The 22,133-nt window shown below is 40.9% G+C and overlaps 1 protein-coding gene across 2 annotated transcripts in view; it reads left to right on the top strand.

Annotated features, from left to right (window-relative positions):
- The window catches only part of sema3e (sema domain, immunoglobulin domain (Ig), short basic domain, secreted, (semaphorin) 3E), a 39,710-nt gene extending 18,036 nt beyond the window's left edge, over window positions 1–21,674 (top strand). Inside the window, exons 2-17 of one of the 2 annotated variants that reach the window (XM_061773237.1) lie at window positions 2,047–2,207; window positions 2,397–2,456; window positions 2,683–2,802; window positions 4,094–4,187; window positions 4,343–4,459; window positions 7,141–7,283; window positions 7,386–7,500; window positions 9,109–9,178; window positions 9,250–9,394; window positions 10,536–10,761; window positions 11,228–11,319; window positions 12,225–12,266; window positions 12,495–12,661; window positions 13,650–13,717; window positions 13,837–13,970; window positions 16,842–21,674. In XM_061773237.1, coding sequence (XP_061629221.1) covers window positions 2,047–2,207; window positions 2,397–2,456; window positions 2,683–2,802; window positions 4,094–4,187; window positions 4,343–4,459; window positions 7,141–7,283; window positions 7,386–7,500; window positions 9,109–9,178; window positions 9,250–9,394; window positions 10,536–10,761; window positions 11,228–11,319; window positions 12,225–12,266; window positions 12,495–12,661; window positions 13,650–13,717; window positions 13,837–13,970; window positions 16,842–17,339 — 2,252 coding nt within the window. In that variant the 3' untranslated portion in view covers window positions 17,340–21,674. Of the gene's footprint in view, window positions 1–2,046; window positions 2,208–2,396; window positions 2,457–2,682; window positions 2,803–4,093; window positions 4,188–4,342; window positions 4,460–7,140; window positions 7,284–7,385; window positions 7,501–9,108; window positions 9,179–9,249; window positions 9,395–10,535; window positions 10,762–11,227; window positions 11,320–12,224; window positions 12,267–12,494; window positions 12,662–13,646; window positions 13,718–13,836; window positions 13,971–16,841 lie in introns of both variants that reach the window. The other variant, XM_061773236.1, reaches the window with a different exon arrangement.
- The last annotated feature ends 459 nt before the right edge of the window (window positions 21,675–22,133 follow it).

The following is a 22,133-nucleotide window of genomic DNA, read 5'->3' as shown; positions in this document are numbered from 1 at the left end:
AGGTTAGACTGATAGTTACACTTGAACACATAAAAAATAGTTTCATCGTCATAATTTAGGACTTTTTTTTTTTTTTTAAATGAAGCATCCACTTATTTGGTGGTCATATTAAGTGAATTGTGCACATTTGTCATCAAGTCCAGATGCTATGTTGTCCACAGGCTGTACACATATGTATGTACAATATATTTAATTATATTCAGTACATGTATAATGCAACTAGGCCTGCCACGATCAAATCTATTTAGAATTGATTATCCGATATATATTTCGGTACTTGCTGCCCCGACCCCCCCCCCCCCCCCCCCCCCCCCCTTTTTTTTAAATTGTATTTAATTTACTTCTAACATGCCTTTTATTCTTAGCTGGACTTATATCTTGAACTGCATATGTTGGTACTGAGTGTATGATATAAACTCTGTACAGAACTTTAGACAACAAAAATCAACCTTTGCTAAATGTTTAACATTTGCGATTAGCATTAGTGCGCTAGTAATGACCATTTTAGGTTAAAAAATGCTAACTACCACTCAGCGCACTCATACATCATGTTATATGTACATTACACATCTAATAATGTCTTTAAAATGACTTACACAATTTATCAGTGGCCGAACGCTGCATCCGTCTGTAATAAATGTCTGTGTGAAACATGGATTTCGATGGAGCGCACATGATTCCGGCGGAGCTATGAGGCAGAAATTCTGCGTCAACCTATTTTTGAAGTCGACTTGGTCGAGTTATCCATCCATTTTGCAAACCGCTTATCCTTGGTCGAGTTATTTGATTATTGTTTTCCCAGCTCTAAAATGCAACTAACACAAACAAATATGTGGTTGATCCCAAAATAATAAACTATGTTTTTAATCCACTTTTTTAGAGCAAACACCCAAGGGTCCTATTGATTGATGCACTCATTCAAAATTAAGCAAAGTCATCAAATTGTAATCAAATGTAATTAGTTATATTACATTGAGAAATTAATTGCAATAGTGTCACTACTATTACATTTTTAACATGGTACCTTATAATTGTGACCAACTACATTTCCAAAGTAATCTTCCCAACACAAACCACACAAACACAAAAACACAGTGCACACAAACCCCCGTGCTGTCCAAAACCTTGATTTTTTTTTAAGTAGGTGTGATGGCTTTTTTGCAGTCTTGCCACAGTGTCCGCATGGGAATATAATTACTGAAATTAAAACACCATAATTTGTTTTGTTGGGATCATTCATGTATCTGTTTATGATTAACTTGTGGTTAATGCTATGGTACAAAAGAAACTAATCCAATAGTATGTTTATGTAAAAACATACCAAAAATGAGGTCATAACTCCAACACTGCATTGGAGAGAAAACCAAGACAAAAAAAAGACAAAAAAAAAACTTGGAGTTGGAATGAACCAAGCTTCTGAATTGTAGTAGTAACAAATTTCACTATTCCCTTGGCTAAGCTCCAACACAACAACTTACACGCAAAGGATCCATTTTGCTTTTTTTTCATCTGTTCATTATTCGCGCAAACAAGTGAACCACTTTCCTCAAAACAGTGAGGTTTCATCAGTGACGTGTTTTGCCTATAACGAATCACGCTTGGATATACGCTACATAAAATATTTAACAGGATTTCTCGACACACGCATCGAAGCGTCGAGACGATTTGCCCCATCACTAATGACAACCAATGGGAACACTGGGTAGCGAATAGACTATTTGGAGCTGTTGAATAACATATTCCAAGGGTAAAAGGGGAAATACAATAAAAGTATTCAGCACGCTCTGACATCCAACCACTTGTAAAAGGTTAACCAGAGCCTTTTTTAATTAGAAGTCTCGTATTATAAATCAATTCCCTTATCCCTGCAAACTCTAAAGCACGAAGCGTTGATGTAGTAAATGGACATCAACACGGCAAGGTTAATAAAGCATGTCTAACCGGGGCACGGGAACTTTTGCACCATTTGAAATATAATACAAATCGCCGTCATAATCATTTTGGTTAATCCTCAATGTCTGTCTCGTATTAATGTTATTGCGACAGAACTTTGGCAGCTGAACAGAACCTGGGTGTTCCAGGGCAACGGAGTGCCTCTTCAGCCCCAGACCATGCTGCTGGACGAGGTCCACGAGAGGCTTTATGTCGGGGCCAAGAATGCTCTGTTCTCCCTCAGCCTGGACCAGGTTAACACGCATCACAGAGAGGTAGTCCCAGTCCAAGACTAATGAACTCTTAAACCCATTTCTGGATGGTCTGACCTATTTTGCTGTGCATGTTTAGACATATAAGGGACTGTATTTTGAGTCCAAGTAACAGACATGTAACTCAAGTCCTATTTAGGTAATGTCAATAATGCTGTACGGTTAATTCATTCCGTCTACTTTTTTTTCCAGATCCAGTGGGCCAGTACTGAAACTCAAATAGAAGAATGTTTGATGAAGGGACGGGAAAAGGTATGTCAAAAACCACATACAGTACAATTAGCAAATCACTGTATGTAAAGCCCTAACACCAATCCTCTCACAGTGCTCACTTCACTTGTTTCACCTGAACTATTGACATTATTGATAATGCATTAAACGGCTGGCATTTTTACATTACACATCTCCCCACTCCGCAGCCCCCTGATGATGCAATGTCCTCACCCCAGTTATTTATTCATCCTAATTCATCCAACAGATGGAGTGCGCCAACTACATCAAGGTCTTGCAGCAGTACAACCAGACCCATCTATTGGTGTGTGGAACGGCATCTTTTAACCCCATCTGCGCATTGGTACACGTGGGACACACGGGGAAGGTGAGTCGCCGCAGTATTGCCTACACATAACTACATGTTTGAGCCGCGTAAATATATCCATTTAAAGCCCAATATATCCAACCGGGTCATCGCAGGGTTTTTCCACGCCGTGACAACGAGGCGCTCTAAAGCAACCAAGCTAGCGCAAAGACCCTGTCCACACCCAGCTGTAACGTCTGACTTTTTTTCCCCCTCGCTTTTCCACCTTCTCTCCATGACATGCGCGCACTCACATCTGACAACGAGGCGCTCTAAAGCAGCAACTCCAGCTGACTCTGCGAAAGGAAGATGCATTTTCATGATGTAGGCATAGCTAGCTTGCTAAATGCACATCTCAATTGCGCTGGATAATGCTAATGATGCCAACGAAGGCGCTCAAGTTCTTATATAGTGGGGGAGGGGCAATTCATGCTGGACGCCCAAGTGCGTCACTGGGCGCCATTTTAGCCAAGCCCCAAAAATGCGAAAAACTGAAATGGTGAAAAACAGTTTAAAGCTACATCTCCACTATTCGATACTACACAGTTATCTGTCATTGCAAATGTTTTTTTTAGCAATTATGTTCAAATATGTATACAGTGGACCCCCCATACGCGCGTTTTGGCAACCGCAGATTCACCTATTCGCTGATTTTTTTTCTTTTTCTTTTTGTGTGTGGGGGGGGAACCAACCCAGAAAATGCTTATTGGCAGTTTATCCCCGCTTATTCCCCAAAAACATTTTTCAAGGCAGTTGCAATAAGTGTCAATTATCCGTGGATTTTCGCTATTCGCAGTCTGTCCCAGTCCTTCTCCCCTGCAAAAACTGGGGGTCAACTGTAATACATTAAAAAACAAATCTCTGATTTCACTTTAAAGGCTTTTCAATGGCTAAAAATTACTTTATGAAATACCAATTTACAAAGAAATTCCAATTTCAAAGCAGTCAGCATGGTGAGGCAATGCGGTTAGCGTGTACGTCTCCCAGGTGGTTTCAAATCTCGGATGTGAAGTTTGCATGTTCATCCCGTTTTTCCTTCTACATTTCCCTCCCCCAAAACACACACATGATTGATGAATTAAAGGTGTGAATGTGAGTGAGAGAGCTTTTGCCACCTGGTTCTCAGCGCTACGAGATCAGCCTTGCATGTGTATACCTGTAAAAACAACAGGCCTTCATTTTGGCTCATCCATCACTTTTCCTTCCCTCTCGTCCAAAATTCCACATTGTTTCACATTCTCAAACCATTCTTGGTTTGTGTGGATTCTGGACATTTTGATGTCTTTTGAGTGTGTTTGCTTTGTGCTGACAGGACAGACTGTTCACTCTGCAAGAGGAGAGCGTTACAAGCGGGAGAGGACGGTGTCCGTTCAACCACAACAGTCCCTGCACCTCTACACTCTCAGGTGGAGCTAAAATCTCAAGCGTGAGACGTGATCCCAGATCTACATTGCAGTTGCTAGTTTTTAAACCAATCAATGCTGCCATCTTGTGGTCTTGTTCTATTTTGGATGTATGACGAGCTGTGTTGGTGCTTGTTTGTTTGTTTGTTTTGTCTCAGGTGGAGAGTTGTACGTCGGCCTCTACACAGACTATTGGGAAAATGACGCTGCCTTATGTCGACTCAACAACCGCACCTACACGCGCACTGAGAGGGACGACAGGCAGCAGCTCAATGGTCAGTTGACGTGCATCCATCCATCCATTTTCTACTACGTGGCCTGTTCAGGGTCGTGGGGAGCTGGTGCCTGTCCCAGCTGACGATAAGTGCCAAAGGCGGACTACACCCTGGTCTGGTCACCAGTCCAGCAGGGCATAAGGAAAGACAGACAACCATTCACACTTTTACTCATAACTTCACTTAGTGGGAACTGAACCCTCGCTGAATGTACCGCTACACCATCTAGGACTCATTGCTTGCGCACATGAATGTGAATGCTCTAGCGACTGTTTTTTTTTTGCATGTGTCAGACTCATTGCCAGACCTCAGTCTTATGCCTAAATCAGACTACAGGATTTTAGCAGCGATATTGGCCCGATTAGCTATCGTGGGCGATTTCCCAGATCGGGCCTGACATATTTTGTCGGGAACGACAAAACTTCTTGTAGTGTGACATAATCAACAACCAACGCTTTGGTCCCACGTTAGCCCTCTGGATGCCAAAATGAAAACTTTTGCATGTTTGATTTTTTGGGATATCTTATGTGTATTGTGACATATCAACGACAACTCTCCGACAGTGCACATTGACGTGGAACAATAGGATTGCGTATTGTGACCGGCAGAGCACCTCCTGTGTTTGCTGTTGTCAACATACTTGGTAGCCGTTGTCAATATGTTATGCACGCGCACGAACCAATGTTTATTGAAATTTTAGAGTGTGATTTGACAGGATGCCGATATCTTTACGTACAACCGCTAGTGCTAGCACTACCGTGCTAGTCTACATAAAATTGTGTTTCCTGCTTGTGAGCCGTATCGTATTAAAAGTACATAAGCATACCTCAAGCAATGCTTGAATGAACGTCCTCTCCAAAGTACCGGTGACGACCACCACACGCTTTTCCTCATTTTGTTCTTTTTTCCCCCCACACAATACATTGCCGCGATCCACTGTTGTTGTCGTCACCATGGTAACGGGTGTATCCGGTCGCATTGATCGGTGACAGATTTCTGGTTCTACCTTTCCGGCGCAGTTTGATTTGACAAGATAAAGCCCAGTGATCGTAAAAGATGAGATACGGTGGTATCGGAATACATGCCATGTAGTGTGGCCACAGTCTGACCGAGATACAGCAAGTTTTAATGGCAGTAGTCTGACATAGTAGTGCAATCCTAAAAGACCAAATTTGTCTTGTAGTCTGATCCAGGCATTAAGGGGGACACATCAAATTCATGGGGGGTGGGCATAATTACTATTACCGTACAGATTTCTTCATATTTTTGATGCGTTTGCTTTCAAGTGTGACCCGAAAGATGAGATGGCTCGAGCAGATGCCATTGAAAAATCTGAAATTGCCTGCTTAAACATCTAATTTTCAACTAATAAAGTCGCAAATTTCCCAATGATTTACACTGATTTTTGGGCAGGAAAATTTGGACCGATTTGGACATCAAAAGTTGCATAAAATCCTTAATCCTTATCCGATTCTTACAGACTAGGGCTCATTTTATATGTGTATCACTCCACTATATTGATATATGGGTATTTTAAAAATATTAACATACCTAACTAATGCACGTAATCATCATATTCCTTATCAGCAACAAGTATGACCGGTTACAAGACAAGTCGTCATAATTTAAAGCAATCATATCAATATCCACAAAACACTTGAGTGTTCAATTTACGAGATGTAACACAGAACCAGAAGCATTTCTCAAACTGAAAAAGCACCACAGTTTAAGTGCGCAACAAGAGCCGACACACACAAACCTACTTTGAGTTGTATGTGAACTCAATATAGCGTGAGGTGGCGTCTCTCAGTGCTGAAGCTTCTCATCGACGTATACTTCCAATCAGATTGAAATGTTTTGAGTGAGGTCCTTTTCAAAAGCAAGCTGAATCACATGGCATGGGCCTCGTGTCTGGGCATTGTCGGCATTTCATACATTGCCGACAAACGCAATCGGCATACAGCTTGCAGTGCCCATTTGAATGTGCAAAATATGGTCACTATTATCAGTTTTCCACCAGGCTGAGTGGGTTTTTCTTCACGGGGAACCACGGTATATTCCAATACAACCACATCATCCATCCATCCATTGTCTGTACCGCTTAATCCTCACAAGGGTCGTGGGCATGCTGGAGCCCATCCCAGCTATCTTCGGGCGAGAGGTGGGGTACACTCCGAACTGGTCGCCAGCCAATCGCAGGGCACATATAAACAAACAACCATTCGCGCACACATTCACACCTATGGGCAATTTAGAGTCTTCAATCAACCTACCACGCATGTTTTTGGGATATGGGAGGAAAGCGGAGTGCCCGGAGAAAACCCACCCAAGTCTCAAAGGTCCTGTGCAGTGTTTTCTACACAAAATAAAAACCCAAAAATAAAACATTTGTATAATAGAGTTTTGCCAGGTGGGGTAGTGGTTAATTCTCAAAAATACAAAGTTTGGTTACAAAGGTTGCAAGCCTCAGCTCACAATAAGTCTGATTAACTTGAAACTTCGTACACACATCCAACAGCAAAAAACAACAACAATGAATAAATAAATAAATAAATGAGCCACAGCCTGTCAAAAAAGCAGTGTTGTAGTGTAGAATGTCAATACAGAAAGTTGCAGACTACAACATAGCTTGGCTTACTTTCACTGAAGTAGAAACTTCTTTCAAATTTGTTTCTCTGCAGAACCGAGATTTGTTGGTTCAGCGGTTATTCCTGACAACGACGACAAAGATGATGATAAAGTTTACTTCTTCTTCACCGAACGTGAGGTGGATGTAGAGGGGGTCCACAAGGCTGTCTACACCCGCATCGGACGAGTCTGTGCGGTAAGGATCTGATGTTATATATTTTTTTGTGGACAAAATTCATCATGAAAACAAGTGTTGAGATTGCAGTTATCCGTCATTTTGTTTCTCTCGCCTCTCAAGAATGATCAAGGAGGACAGAGAATGCTGGTGAATAGATGGAGCTCCTTTCTGAAAACTCGACTCATTTGCTCTGTGGCGGGACCTGATGGCATCGATACTCACTTTGATTTACTTGGTGAGGTTATGTGGTGCACGTCATTGTTTTGTAGTTCATACAGAGCCTATACATGTTACAAAGTTGAGAGATTTGATTATAAATTTGATAAAACCTGTATTTCCTATTAGCCATTATGGTCATACTTAAGCACTACCTGAAATTATGTATTCTTTGATGTGATTTGACAGATATACTGTAGAGGCATCTGATCGAATCTAGATTATCCATCCATCCATCCATTTTCTGAGCCGCTTCTCCTCACTAGGGTCGCGGGCGTGCTGGAGCCTATCCCAGCTGTCATCGGGCAGGAGGCGGGGTACACCCTGAACTGGTTGCCAGCCAATCGCAGGGCACATCGAAACAAACAACCATTCGCACTCACAGTCATGCCTACGGGCAATTTAGAGTCTCCAATTAATGCATGTTTTTGGGATGTGGGAGGAAACCGGAGTGCCCGGAGAAAACCCACGCAGGCACGGGGAGAACATGCAAACTCCACACAGGCGGGGACGGGGATTGAACCCCGCACCTCAGAACTGTGAGGCTGACGCTGTAACCAGTCGGCCACCGTGCCGCCCGAATCTAGATTATATTCGGATTAAATTTGGTTTGACATGACAGTTTCTAGCACAGAGCAAATAAAAATTGAAAACGTTTTGACAGCGATATAGGCATTTGGACATTTTGAAAAGGGATTTGGTTTGTGTCTAATTTGAATTGTAAAATGTCAAATCCAGATGAGGTCCAGATTGAAATGAGTTTGACAGTTTATTCTTGTATTCTGTAATTAAAAAAAATAAATAAAAAAAAAACGGTACATTGCGGCACGGTAGCCGACTGGTTAGAGCGTCAGCCTCACAGTTCTGAGGACCGGGGTTCAATCCCCGGCCCCGCCTGTGTGGAGTTTGCATGTTCTCCCTGTGCCTGCATGGGTTTCCTCCCACATCCCAAAAACATGCATGGTAGGTTAATTGGCGACTCTAAATTGCCCGTAGGTGTGACTGTGAGTGCAAATGGTTTTTTGTTTGTATGTGCCCTGCGATTGGCTGGCAACCAGTTCAGGGTGTACCACGCCTCCTGCCCGATGATAGCTGGGATGGGCTCCAGCACCCCCACGACCCTGGTGAGGAGAAGCGGCTCAGAAAATGGATGGATGCTTGGTACATATAAAACATATTTTTTTTAATGTAAAATTTTAATTAAAAAAATATACATTCTGGACCAGATCCAGGATAAAACTGTTCAACTCAAAAGATAGGCGTCTGAACATGGAAAGCTTTTTTTTTTGTAAATTCTAACTGGAAATTGCTGCCAAATGCTGAATCAGCATCTGATGTAGATTAAATTTAACATGACATTTTAGCTCAAATCATGTGAGATTAAAAAAGATTCAGACATGTTACTGTATATATGACAGTTCACATCTAATTTATATTGTTGTCAAATTCACAATGTGGATTCAAATTGAGACATTACAGCTTCTGGTCTTACATTCACATTTTTGGAGCAATGCAATATCAACTGTCTACAAAAGCAAATAAATGGAAAACCTGACAGGGTTATGCTAATGAGAACGTTCTCTCCTTGGCAGAGCTTCCACAATGAATTCTACATTCTGTTTTTCAGAGGATGTGTACGTGCTCAAGAACAAGGATGGGAAAAACCCAGAAATCTTTGGCCTCTTTAGCACAACAAGGTGAGGAAGATGACGCTTCTGTTTCATTACACAAAGACAAACCGATCACTAATCAAAGTTTCCTTTTGCAGTGCGGTGTTTAAAGGCTATGCAGTCTGTGTTTATCACATGGACGACATCCGAGCAGCGTTTAACGGTCCCTTTGCCTTCCGGGAGAGACCTGAGCATCACTGGACACCTTCTGAGGACAGAGTCCCCTACCCACGGCCTGGCTCTGTAAGTCCTGATTACGTCTATAAAATTAGTTGGGTGTCCAGCTTACCCACCAAAGAGGATGGATGGAGAGACTTTTTAACAGACCATTTCACGCTGACGTAACAGAGAAAATAGTTTTTCAGCCACACACTGATCTGTTCGATGCAGTGACAGAGTCAGAATCTACAGGCTCATGTTCATCTGTTGTTAGTGACACGTAGATCTGAGTGTCATACCACAACATGCATTTTATAGCTGCATACTGTATTAGCTGGCCTACAGGAAGCATGAACAAAAGCGGTCCCAGGATTGACCCCTGAGGAACTCCACAAGTCATATCCATTTGGGTCTAAAACACAATTAGTAGTAATCCCCACACCAAGTTTCTCCATCCAGGACTTGGCACCTTGTCTGTGCGAGATGCAAACTCCACACATGAAGGTCGGAGCCGAGAATCGAACAGGACACTCTGAGGCAGACATGCTAACCACAAGGTCACCATCCTGCTCTGTAAAGATACACTAATTGATAAGTGTAATTTGGTGACTTGGTGATGTTCTGCCTCCTAGAGAGAAAATACAATCCATGCTAATGCTGTCTTTACAAGAACTCGCATGTGTTTTGCAGTTTTCACTCCCTTTTTTAGACTCAAAAGAAAGCCACCCCTTTAACGCCACCTATAGTCGCCATAGTAATGAAAGCCACTCAAATGAGACGGGTCTGGCCACTCAAAACAGGTTGATGATGCAAGGCTAAAAAAAAGAGGGTCAAAGGTGATGTACTATAATTCTTTATTTTGGTAAACGCAACTCACAGGTATGTTGTTAAGACACCTGGGAACTGTTTTAAATTGTGGAAGAAAAAGGGCTAATATGTCTCATAGGCTTATTGGCTTGATTCCAAAATCCCCACTATTATACATTCATGGCACACTGTGTTTCTCTTTGACTGATGTTTTTTTGGGTGAAACATCACTGTGAGCATGTAAAACACCATGCTGAATGTTCATACTGTTTTAGCTACCTCCTGCAGGTCATGTCGCTCCAGGGGCAGGCACAGTCAGACCACAGAATCTTTTTGTTATCTAAACTGCAAAACCGTGCCAATGCAATTAATTACTTTGTCTGCTCTCGCCGCTCTAAATCTGTCATCTCGATGGCAGTGTGCCAGCAAAGTCAACAGTGGAGGCTTTTCCAGCTCTAAGGAGTTTCCCGATGAGGTTCTGCGCTTTGTGCGCTCTCACCCCGTGATGTATCGTCCGGTTCTTCCGCAACATCACAGGCCGGTCTTCCTGCAGACAGAGACTAGCAGGAAGAAGTTGACCCAGATTGCGGTGGACAGGGTCCAAGCCCAGGATGGACACTACCATGTTCTTTACTTTGGGACAGGTACAGGTTATTGTCTACATAAACACACATTAATGAACAACTCAAAGATACCTGGTTGGATACTCTGGTCACAATTTATAGCTATCCTAGTAAAAGACAGATTTGGATACAGCTCTTGTATTTGATATGATTATCAATGTATTCAGGTGTGAGTTCAAATTTGCTTGATTCATATGATCGACATGCATCTGCATCTTATGATATCCTACGATACAGTACGATACGCTATGGTATCATACAATTTAATATGATATGGTAATAACAGGATTTGGTACAAAAAGATAGTGATACAGTGTGGTATAATGATACGATTTAGTATGAAAGTACTAGACCATAGAATTTAGTATGGTATCATTCGAAACAGTACTTAACAGTAGGATTGGGTATGATATGGTTTGATATGGTTTTGAATACGGTATGATAGAAACTAACTGAACAATCCACCATTGCTGTTTCTTCCCTTCAGATGACGCGCTGGTGCTCAAAGTTATCACAATCGACAACAAAGACACCAACACAATAGAAGAGGTCCTGCTGGAGGAGCTGCAAGTGTTTGAGGTGTGAACAGTGTAGTGTGTTGTAATCTGGATCATATCCAGATTAAATTTAGTTTTTACCATAAAGTTTGTTGGGTCAAACAAAGTTTACTTTAACTTTTAAAATCACGTGGTATATGCTCCTGAAATTGGAAAAAGATCCAGATTAAATTTGGCATGACATTACATCTTCAAATCGTACATCAAATCAAATAATGACATTACATCATTACGCTGCTTGCCTTTGCTTTTATTTTTCAAAATTTCAGGTTTAATTCAATCCAATTTAATTATAGACCAATCATTCACACTCACGTTTAGAAAGATGGTCATTGAACAGGAATCAATCCAGTATAACAGCTTTTGCACTTGCATGCAAAGAGCAGAACTTGCCAGCGACATAAGCACTTGAACATATTTTTTTGTATTGTTTTCCTGCATGGTAAATATAGATTGCTACCAAATTCATAATCTGGACCAAATGGCAAATAAACTTTTTTTTTAAATTAGATCTTGTGAGCCTGTATACACAGAGCAAACTTTCTTCAAACCAAACAATAGATACGTAAAAAAGATTGATATTGCTTCCAAATTCACATCAGGATCAGATCTAGATTAAATTTGGCATGACCTTTTTGGTTCAAATCTTGCACAGGATAAAATAAACTTCCCTTTGTTTTGATTTTTTCCCCACAATTTCATGGAATTAAATTAAACAACCATTGACACCTACAGTCGCTGAACATAAAGTTGCTATGTTAGTTGCTATGTACTACTACACTACCAGTAATCTGAATAAAACTAAAGTACTGAGTTTAGTTGATGCCCCATTACGTAAAAACAAATAGGCCTATTGTTACATCTTATAAAGTACATCCCTGTAATAACAATGTATTAACACAAATATCTGTCTTTTTTTTCTCCCAGGTTCCAGCTCCAATAAAAGACATTATTATATCACCTAAACGGGTAAGACTAAATATCTGTGTGCATTTTGTGCAATTGCAATACACTCAATATGTACCCTCTTCATATCGGCTGTATTAAAATTCATCCTTCCTGCAATTCTGCTTTGTAACCACAAGATGATAACATTGCATCACTTTGCATGGCTGTGTTATGCCATCAATCCTGGCTGGGCTTGGACTTGTTGAGCGTATTGAAGACCCATCCTGTCCGTTTTTTGCGGGTCCCCAGCAACAGTTGTACGTGAGCTCGGACGCAGGCGTGGCCCAGGTCAAATTGCACCAGTGCGCCCTCTACGGATCCGAATGTGCCGACTGTTGCCTGGCTCGAGACCCCTACTGCGCTTGGGATGGCCTCACCTGCTCTAGCTACTACCCAGCTGGAGTCTACACCAAGAGGTAAACTTGAGGCAGAGGTGGCAAAAGTACTCACATGCTCTACAGATACTGTACCTCTGTAAATAAATAAATAAATAAAAATAAATAAATACTGATTAATCTCCTTTGCTTAACTAAAAACAAAACCAAACAAAACAAAAAAAACATTACTCTGAAATGACACATTGTGAACTGATTAGCCAAAATTGCTAAATTAGCTAATCATTAACAACTTATAAAATACACTGTACCTGTATGTGTCTTTTTTTTTTTTTTTTTTTAACATGAGAGACTTTTTGGTGGACGACTGGTTAGCACATCTGCCTCACAGTTCTGAGGACCGGGGTTCAAATCCCGGCCCCACCTGTGTGGAGTTTGCATGTTCTCCCCGTGCCTGCGTGGGTTTTCTCCAGGTATTCTGGTTTCCTCCCACATCCCAAAAACATGCATGGTAGGTTAATTGGCGACTCTAAATTGCCCGTAGGTGTGAATGTGTGTCAAATGGTTGTTTGTTTTGTTGTGCCCTGCGATTGGCTGGGGGCCAGCACAGGGTGTACCCCGCCTCTCGCCCGGAGATAGCTGGGATAGGCTCCAGCACGCCCGCGACCCTAGTGAGGAAAAGTGGTACAGAAAATGGATGGATAGACTTTTTGAATGCCAGAAGCTGGTGACTTTTAGGCTGGCATAAGACACAAAATACAGTATTTATAACAAGTCACAAGCCTATTTTGACAAAGTAAGGAGAAGTACAGATGTATATTGTTTTTCAAATATAAAGAATAAAAGTAAAATGTTGTCAGAAAAATAAACATTCCAGTACAGCTTCTTGTAAAATCTGCTCAACTAGCGTAACAAAGTATTTGTACTTCGTTACTTCCCACCTCCTGCGCAGGGCCTTTTTTTTTTTTCATCCAGAAATACTTCTGTTGCACATTCAAATCCACCCCCCACCCTCGCCTCCTTTTTAATTTTTTTTTTAATTGTTTTTGCTCGCCTCTATACTCAGCAGACGATTCAGGCGACAGGATATTCGCCATGGCAACGCCGTCCAGCTGTGCAACGGCCTGCAAATTGACGGTGAGTGGAAAAGAGCAGACTCCAGCCGCATTGTATGTCAAAGAAATGGTGTATAAATATGTACAATGGTGCTTATAGATGGTCAATAAGCCCGTGTTTTATCCTGTTCGTCCATCCAGATAAGCAATGGCACAAATCCGAGGAGAAGACGGTGTTGGGTGTGGAGGGCAACAGCACGTTGCTCAACTGCGTCCCTCGATCACTTCACGCCAAGGTGCTCTGGTTCCTACAAAATGGAGACAACAAAAGAGAGGTGAGTGTCATACAGCAACGAGCTCCCCAAAAATATTTTACTGGAGTAAATGCTACTATGGACGATTGTCACCTCAACGTCACATGTACAGTATTTCCAGGTGGATGAGGCTTGAGCCATCTCAAATGGCAGCACTTGTAAACAAAGCCTTACATGTCATTTGACCAAGCCAGAGGGATTGAGAAACTGGGAAATGGCTTGAATAACGATTTTAGCCTTCTCTATCACTGTAGTTTGAATGTGTGACATGTCAGTCAAAAAACATGGTAGGTAAGTAGCTGTAATAATTGCTGTTATTTTACAGGTTAATTCAAAAATAGATCTGGTGGAAAGTCATACATAATGTACGTAGTTGACATCATCATTGACTTTTCTGTTGCTCGGATTAATGGTACAGTGGAGCTCTTTTGACATTGAAACAGATAGATAGCGTCCTTTATAGCTGAGGTTAGCTAGCAGGCTAGCTATTAGGTTTTGCTAAATTACTCAACTAAACCAAACCATTTTATACATAGGGCTCTATTTTCGTGGACTGGGCAACTGTGGCGGAGTGCAAAAACTGCCGTATCTCAATTTTCGTGCAAGTGCAATGCTCGCTGCGCATTTCCCAATTTGGCAGACCGGTCAGGTGTGTCCTTTGAAATGCCGACCGGCGCATTATGATAGGAATGCAGGTTTGTGCGGTGGATTTGGTGGCAAAAAGTAGTGGACCCAAGTGTGGGGAAATACGAAGGCAAGGTGCCAGTGCAGGAGACTCAAAAACATATTTATTAAAAAAAAAAAAAAAAAAGCAAAAAGGCACGTGGAAGAGTCCAAAAGATTGGGCCAACTCACCAACAGTTTATACTGGATTGAAAAAAAACTATGACTTTTGGGAAACACCAAACAGGACAGGTTTTTTGCTGTGTTTCGTTAAGTTACAGCGGGGTAATGTTTTTTATTTGTTTTAAATCTTGTTCAGTTCAGTTCTCGTTCATCTGTGAAGTACAGTTTAGTTTGTATTTCACTTTTAATTACAATACATTCACATTTTATCGGAAAACATTTAAGTGCAGTGTTAATATTAAAACTGTGAATAATGTCACAGTGGATGACATTAATTATACTTTTTTGGAATAAAACCACTGCCTTGTTTTTGATTAACACTATGACCTAATGTGCAACTACATTTTAATGTTGGTCATTATGGTGGTACTTGGAGAGCTTAGTATTTTTTAGGTGGTAATTGGTCTAAAAGGTTTGAGAACCACCATGGTATATTACAATATACAACACTACACTATACTGCGCTATACCTTACTTAATCCACTTTTTGCTGTTGGAAAACACTCAAGTCCAAGTTCATCTTATACTTCATGATAGTGCTTTAGTACTTTTGTACGACTATCTTCTAAATTCTTGGGAAAACACAAAACAATACATCAGGATCCAAAAGAATGCAAACTTAAAATCCTCAGTATTCTTGTCAGCACTACAGAGCTATTGAGCCGTGCATTGTGGAATAGTATTTTATAATTGAGGTGATTGGAAATGAAATGAGCATGAAATGCTGCATCTCAAAATAAACTATGTTGTTGTTTTAAATGTGATTTTGAATGTCCTGTTATTTCAGTAATGTCGGAACACAGTCAATGGAAGAAAATTTAGTTTTCTGCATCACTGAACCACTGGAAATCATTACAGTATACTGTGCTTTATGGCATAATAACTGAGACTCCTACGGTTGTTTGCGTAGGGTGGTAATCACTTTGGAAACATTGGGTCTAAACCAGTGGTTCTCAAACTGGAGTCCGGGTACCTCTAGGTGTCTGCAAGGGGTAACTTAAGGGTCCCCAAAATACCGTAATTTGTCATGTATAATCCCCCCCCCCAAAAAAAAACATTTGTAAAAAGTCAATAGTGCGCATTATACATAGGCATAGGTGAAAATGCGAAAACAAATCTTTCACATTTTATAAATGTATGCCGCCATCTAGAGGTTGTGAAAAGGCTGTACACTTTCATTCCAATATGCCACCGCCACCCAGAGGATATGAAAAAGGTGTAGCTTACACTTTCATTCCAATATGACAGGTTATGACTGCATATATGTACCATTGGGCTCATAAGTTTACATACCCTGGCAGAATTTGTGAAATGTTTTTTTTAAGTACGACTGATGACTGAACAACAACCATTATTAATTTCTTTATGGTTATGTTTTGTTGAATGATAATGGTTTTCTGAAATGCTTGACAGTTTAATTTGAATCTCATTAAAATAAACTTAAATGTGTTTCGCCAGGCCCTTCATGTTTTTTTGTACCCATCTTACAAATTCTGTCTGGGTAATCAAATTCTGTCTGGGTAATCAAACATATGAGCACAACTGTGTGTTTTCTTATTTACTAAATAAAAGTGGGGCTGTAAATTTCAAAATAAGAGCAAGTAAATAAAAAGTGAGTATTACGTGTTCAAATAAAGTGCTTAACTTCAGAATAATTATTTGAAAAAAACTAACAAAATACAGATAATGCTTTATGTTTTGATCATATGGGTAGAAGCAAAATCATGCACTGTAAAAATGCATAATACATAGGTAGAAGGGTTTTCCAGAATTTTGAGGTCAACTTTGGGGGTGCGTATTATACACAAGAAATTACGGTAATTTTCCATAACTTATAGGAAATCATAATCGAAGAAGAACAAGCAAGAAGTTTGTCAGATATAATTAGTGAACAATTCTTCAGAAAAGAGGCTGCAAGTTGTTTAATGCCACTAAAAATTGGACGGTTTCTTCCCACGACTGGTAATTGGATTAATTTCGCTTTTTTGGGTCCCTGGACCCAAAAATTATGAGACGTTTAAAATGATCTTTTCCCCCTCTACGCAGGTTCACGAGGACGAGCGTGTGATCCAGACCTCGCATGGGCTTCTCCTTTTGAGCGTCACAAGCTCCGACGCCGGCGTGTACGTGTGCCAGACGGTGGAACACGGCTACGTTCACACGCTTCTGCACGTCACTCTGCGCGTGCTCAGCGGGGAGACGTTGCAGTCCACCATAGGGCCTAACGACGGGCAGGGAGACAAAAGCGGAGCACCATGTCGGTACCACGGCAACCCCCCGGCGGGCCCCAGTTTCAGCCCCAAGACTCTGGTGCCGGCCTCCCTGCCGGGCCCCCATTCTCGGCAGTGGTACAAGGAGTTCCTCCAGCTGCTTGACTACAAGGACGCCCAGAGAGTTGAGGAATACTGTGAGAGGGTATGGTGGCCTGATAAGAAGCGCAAAAAGAGCAAAAAGAAATTTTCCTTCTCGAGTGGCGAGAAGAAAGGTAAAGCCAGGGGGGCTGAGGGTAGCCATCGAGTCCCCAGGCACACACTCGACACCTGAGAACACACACATCCACACTCACACATAACCATTCGCTAGAGAATATAGTAGGATTTTGTTCCCCCCCAAAAGCACTGTAAATAATACAGATAATTACTTTCTAAAGCCTATTCCGTTCAGGGCCATGAGTAAGGAGGCTATCCCATGAGGTTGGGCACACGCTTGATTGGCTGCCAGCCAGTCACAGGGCACACAGAGACAAATTCACACACACATGCACACCTATGAACATTTTAGTCTTCACAGAACCAAACATGGCTATTTTTCAAATGTGGGAGGAAACTGAAGTACCCGGAGAACGATTTGAACATGGGACTTCTCACCTGTGAGGCAGGCGTGCTAACCACCATACCGCCGTGCTGCAGTCTTTCGTCTTAAATAAATCGTAGCACAGTTCTGAACTCCTATTTCAATGCCATTTCACGCAAAGGAGTGGCGCCATAGTGTGGATGTCGCACAATTTAGCTTAGCATAGCTGATGTCAACCATGCATCCATTTTCTATAGCGCTTGTCCTCATTAGGGTTACTTGAGCCTATCTCAGCTGACTTTTGGATGAGTGGTCAGAAAAACCCTGGATTGGTTGCCAGCCAATCGCAGGGCACAAATTCACCTTTCCATTTCCACCAATGGACAATTTAAAGTCTGAACCTAACATGCATGTTTTTAGAATGCAGGGAGGGGGAAAAAAACATAGTACCCCAGGCAAGCAAACTCCACAGAAAGATCTGAGAATCAAACCCAGAACATTTTGACTGTGAGGCACGTGGTCCAACATGCTGCCACTTCTAAACAAACTGATTTGAAGTTAGACCATTTTAATGACAAAATTCCACCATGTTTGCAGCCAGGGACAGGTCTAGTTCCAATGCTTCACTTTTTGTACTCTTCCTACTAAATTCCAGTGGTAGCTATTACATTTTAGACAGTTTGATGATGCTGTTTTCAGACTGACATAAAAAAAAAAAAATAAACAAAAAATGCAGCGGTTGCCTTTTTGTGCGCTGTCAAGCGATGATCTGTCACCGACGGGCTGTCGGTCAATTGTGTGAAAAACGAGGGGCTCCCTTCTCCGAGGCAACAGGGCGGCGAGTAATTAGGTGACAAGGACATTGATCCGCCGAGACAAGACACACTGTAAATACGAGCTCCCGTGGACTGACCCCATCAAGCCAGCCCCGCCGTCAACCCCGATGCACTCTGCCGTCTCGTTACAACTGTACTAGTGCTGTGAATGCATTGCATGTGTAGCTCACTGTATCTGTCATGACAGAAACTTTTTTTTAATAAAAAATCAGCTCTGAAAAAAAAAAATAAGGGACCAAAATAACACTGGACATTTTCTGGGTGGTATTTTGACCAGTTTGCATTTTTTTGTGTGCAAATAATTGCTCTAAATAAACAATATTTGTATTTGGAATTTGAAAAATGTTCAAATCTTACTCAAACATATACAGTGGATAACAAAAGTCTACACACTCTGGTTCAAATGCAGTGTTTTTGTGACCAAGATAAATCATTTCAAAACTATATACACCATTAATGTGACACTTTAACCTGGACAACCCAATTGAGTAATAAAAAAAACATCTTTTTGACAAGGAGAGTGAAAGAAAAAACTGCGACAATGTGGTTGCATAAATGTGCACACCTATAACTTCAGATGTGGCTGTGTCCAGAATTAAGTAAGTGGGAGTCATCACACGCCTGCCACCATTGAAAATGTCTCTGAATAACTCCAAATAAAGTTCAGGTGTTCTAGTAGGCTTTTCCTGAGGCCTGAAGGTTTTGCGCTAACACTGTGCCATTTTTACTGCAACAAAATCTCCCAAACACGTGGGAAAATGTCTTACTGTCCGAATAAACCCAAGTTGAACTTGTTGGCCATAATTCCAAAAGGTATGTTTGGCACAAACACAATACCGCTGATCACCAAGAGAACACCACACCTGCAGTGAAAGATGGTGGTGACAGCGCTGTTTATATTCAGCTGGAACTGGGGCCTTAGTCATGGTGCAGGAAATTAGGAACACTTCCAAATAGCAGTCAGTGTTAGTATAAAACCGTCAGATAGAAAGCAAAAAAATGTCAGGAAAAAGGGTACTAGAACAGCTGAGCTTTGTGACTCCCATTTAACATGTTTAAATGTGGCTGGTTATCTTTTGAACACAGCCATATCACGAGTTATAAGAGGGTGTGCACACTTGTGCAACCTCATTACCTCATTTGTTTGTTTTTACTCCTCCTCATAAAGATAATTTTTTGTTAATCAAGTGAGATGTACAGGTTATAGGTCACATTAATGGTGGAAAAAGTTTTGAAATCTGTCTTTTTATATATAAAAAACTTTGGCATTTGAGCAGAGGTGTGTAGACTTTTTATATCCACTGTGCCTATAAATTACAATATCAGAGAAACTGATAATTTGACAGCGGTCTCTATTTTTTTTTCTAGAGTTACAAGTAAAGGCCTTGTAATATTGTTATGATTAATATTGTTATGCTGATGTATGATGATAACTTATTCTCTTGGTTCTGGCTTATGTAGTTTTTAGACGTGCGTAAACTGGAAAAATGCAATGCTATTGTTATTTGTGTTTGTGTTATGACTGTTTCAATGATAATGTACAGCAGGATGATACAAAACCACTATGATAAACACCAGAAATGTTTTTTTTTTTTTGTATTCTAATCCTGATCGCAGTGAAAATAAAATACGATTTAAGCACTTGTAGACAGTGAATAAATGTTAATTGTTATATTAGTGAATTATTAGGGGGAAAATCTTCTTAATACGAACTTTACTGTCCAAGCAAAAGTCAGAAGACAGTATATAGTATCCCTCCCGTCTTCGTCGCGGCATCATGTGTCCCGTCTGCTTGGTATCTGCTTGCACACAAACAGGAGATCAATGTACTTGTACTGTATACAGTCATGACATTTCTATGAAGCAGGTTGTAAACCACATGCTGTAAGGTCGTCAACATAACACACTGTAGCTCAATCCGAGCTCTACGGATCACGTCGCCGGATTATCTCGTGTGTGAGCCTAAACCCAAAATTACACCTTTTTGATAGCCATAATTTGATAGCCATATAGTATATTTAAGTGATCAAGTAGAGAACAGTGTATTACATTTAATTTAATTCCAATGGAGTACTTTGTTTTTGCCAAAGCACAACCTTTTTGACTATTAAAGACCACCATAGTTTCAGTTCATGCCATGGTTTAGCAGATATATGACTTATTTAACATATACCAATGTAACACATTCATTCATTCATTCATCTTCCGTTCCGCTTCTCCTCACTAGGGTTGTGGGCGTGCTGGAGCCTATCCCAGCTATCTCCGGGCGAGAGGTGGGGTACAGCCAGCCAATCGCAGGGCACATAGAAACAAACAACCATTCACACTCACATTCACACCTACGGGCAATTTAGAGATTCCAATTAACCTACCGTGCATGTTTTTGGGATGTGGGAGGAGACCGGAGTACCCGGAGAAAACCCACGCAGGCACGGGGAGAACATACAAACTCCACACAGGCGTGGCCGGGATTTGAACTCCGGTCCTCAGAATTGTGAGGCAGATATGCTAACCAGTTGTCCACTGTGCCGCTCAATGTAACACATTTTAATTCATTTTCAATGGACTATGGTTTTACAATTTTGGGTTTTTTTTTTTTTTTTTGCAAAAAAAAAAACACCACAGATCTGGCCTTTTAAGACCACATACTTTCAGTTCATACAATAGTTAGACATTTAAGGGATTTAAGATCTAGCAATGTACCAAATTTTCTTTCATTATTACACTCCTCTTTAACTCATTCACTGCTGTGGCCGTTTAAATTCATCAACTGGAATCCACCTGTTTACTGCCTCTGATGATTCTATTCTTCAAGTATGTTTTCCAAAACATCTTGTCTGCCAAATTCAGATTTGTAAGCAACTTTAATAACTAACAGATCCCTGTAGATGGCTGTGTTGCATCACTTTTTGATTTGAGATCAGCACAGCTTTGGAGTGGAAGATAAAGATTAGGGGGTGAATCTCAATTTGGCATGTCGATTATGAGGGAGAGAAATGGCAACACGAATGTCATATAAGTTTTGGCACTAACAAAGTATTCACTTTATATGTATCATATAAACAAGAGTATGAGGTAGTAGAAAGTGTGTGTCACGATCGTGAGAAAAGATGACGCAGTTCATGGAGTGTATGATGAACGCCATACAAAAAAAAGACACAAATGTTCAGATCGAGCAATGCGGTGAGTCAACTTTGCTTATCGTGCATTTCTTAGTTGTTTAGCTGTAAATAAATAACCATAAAATGCCCTTGATCTTGTTTTTGATGGTTTATAGTTTGCTGTGTCACAAAAGCAAAAAAATATTAGCATCAAAGTCACTGTTTTCTCTGCTTTTTAGTTAGACACCAGTAATTTTGGTGAAACCAACCCAAAAAGAAACAAAAAGAAACTACCTTTGTTAGGAAACTAACAAAAAGAAAAAAATAGAGACAAACTGAAGAGAGCCTACTCTTTCTTTTTGGTGCGGTCGGTGTTTATATTGTCACAGAACACAATGTTCTGTGGGTCTTTCAAGATCAATCAAAAATGCTGTAAAACAGCTGAAAATAGCAGGACCACTGCTTTGAAAATGATTGGCAGTGAATGTGTTAATAGTTCAGTTTTGTGAAGAAGGAGAAGAAAAAAAAAACACTTAAAAATTAAAACGATCCCCAAAAATGTGGCGCACGCTCAGGACTTCGCAAACTCCCCTGTTTCTGAATCCATC

Source organism: Phyllopteryx taeniolatus, chromosome 5 (assembly GCF_024500385.1).
Source record: "Phyllopteryx taeniolatus isolate TA_2022b chromosome 5, UOR_Ptae_1.2, whole genome shotgun sequence".
NCBI classification, from domain to species: Eukaryota; Metazoa; Chordata; class Actinopteri; order Syngnathiformes; family Syngnathidae; genus Phyllopteryx; species Phyllopteryx taeniolatus.
This window is presented reverse-complemented; position numbering and strand designations above follow the sequence as displayed.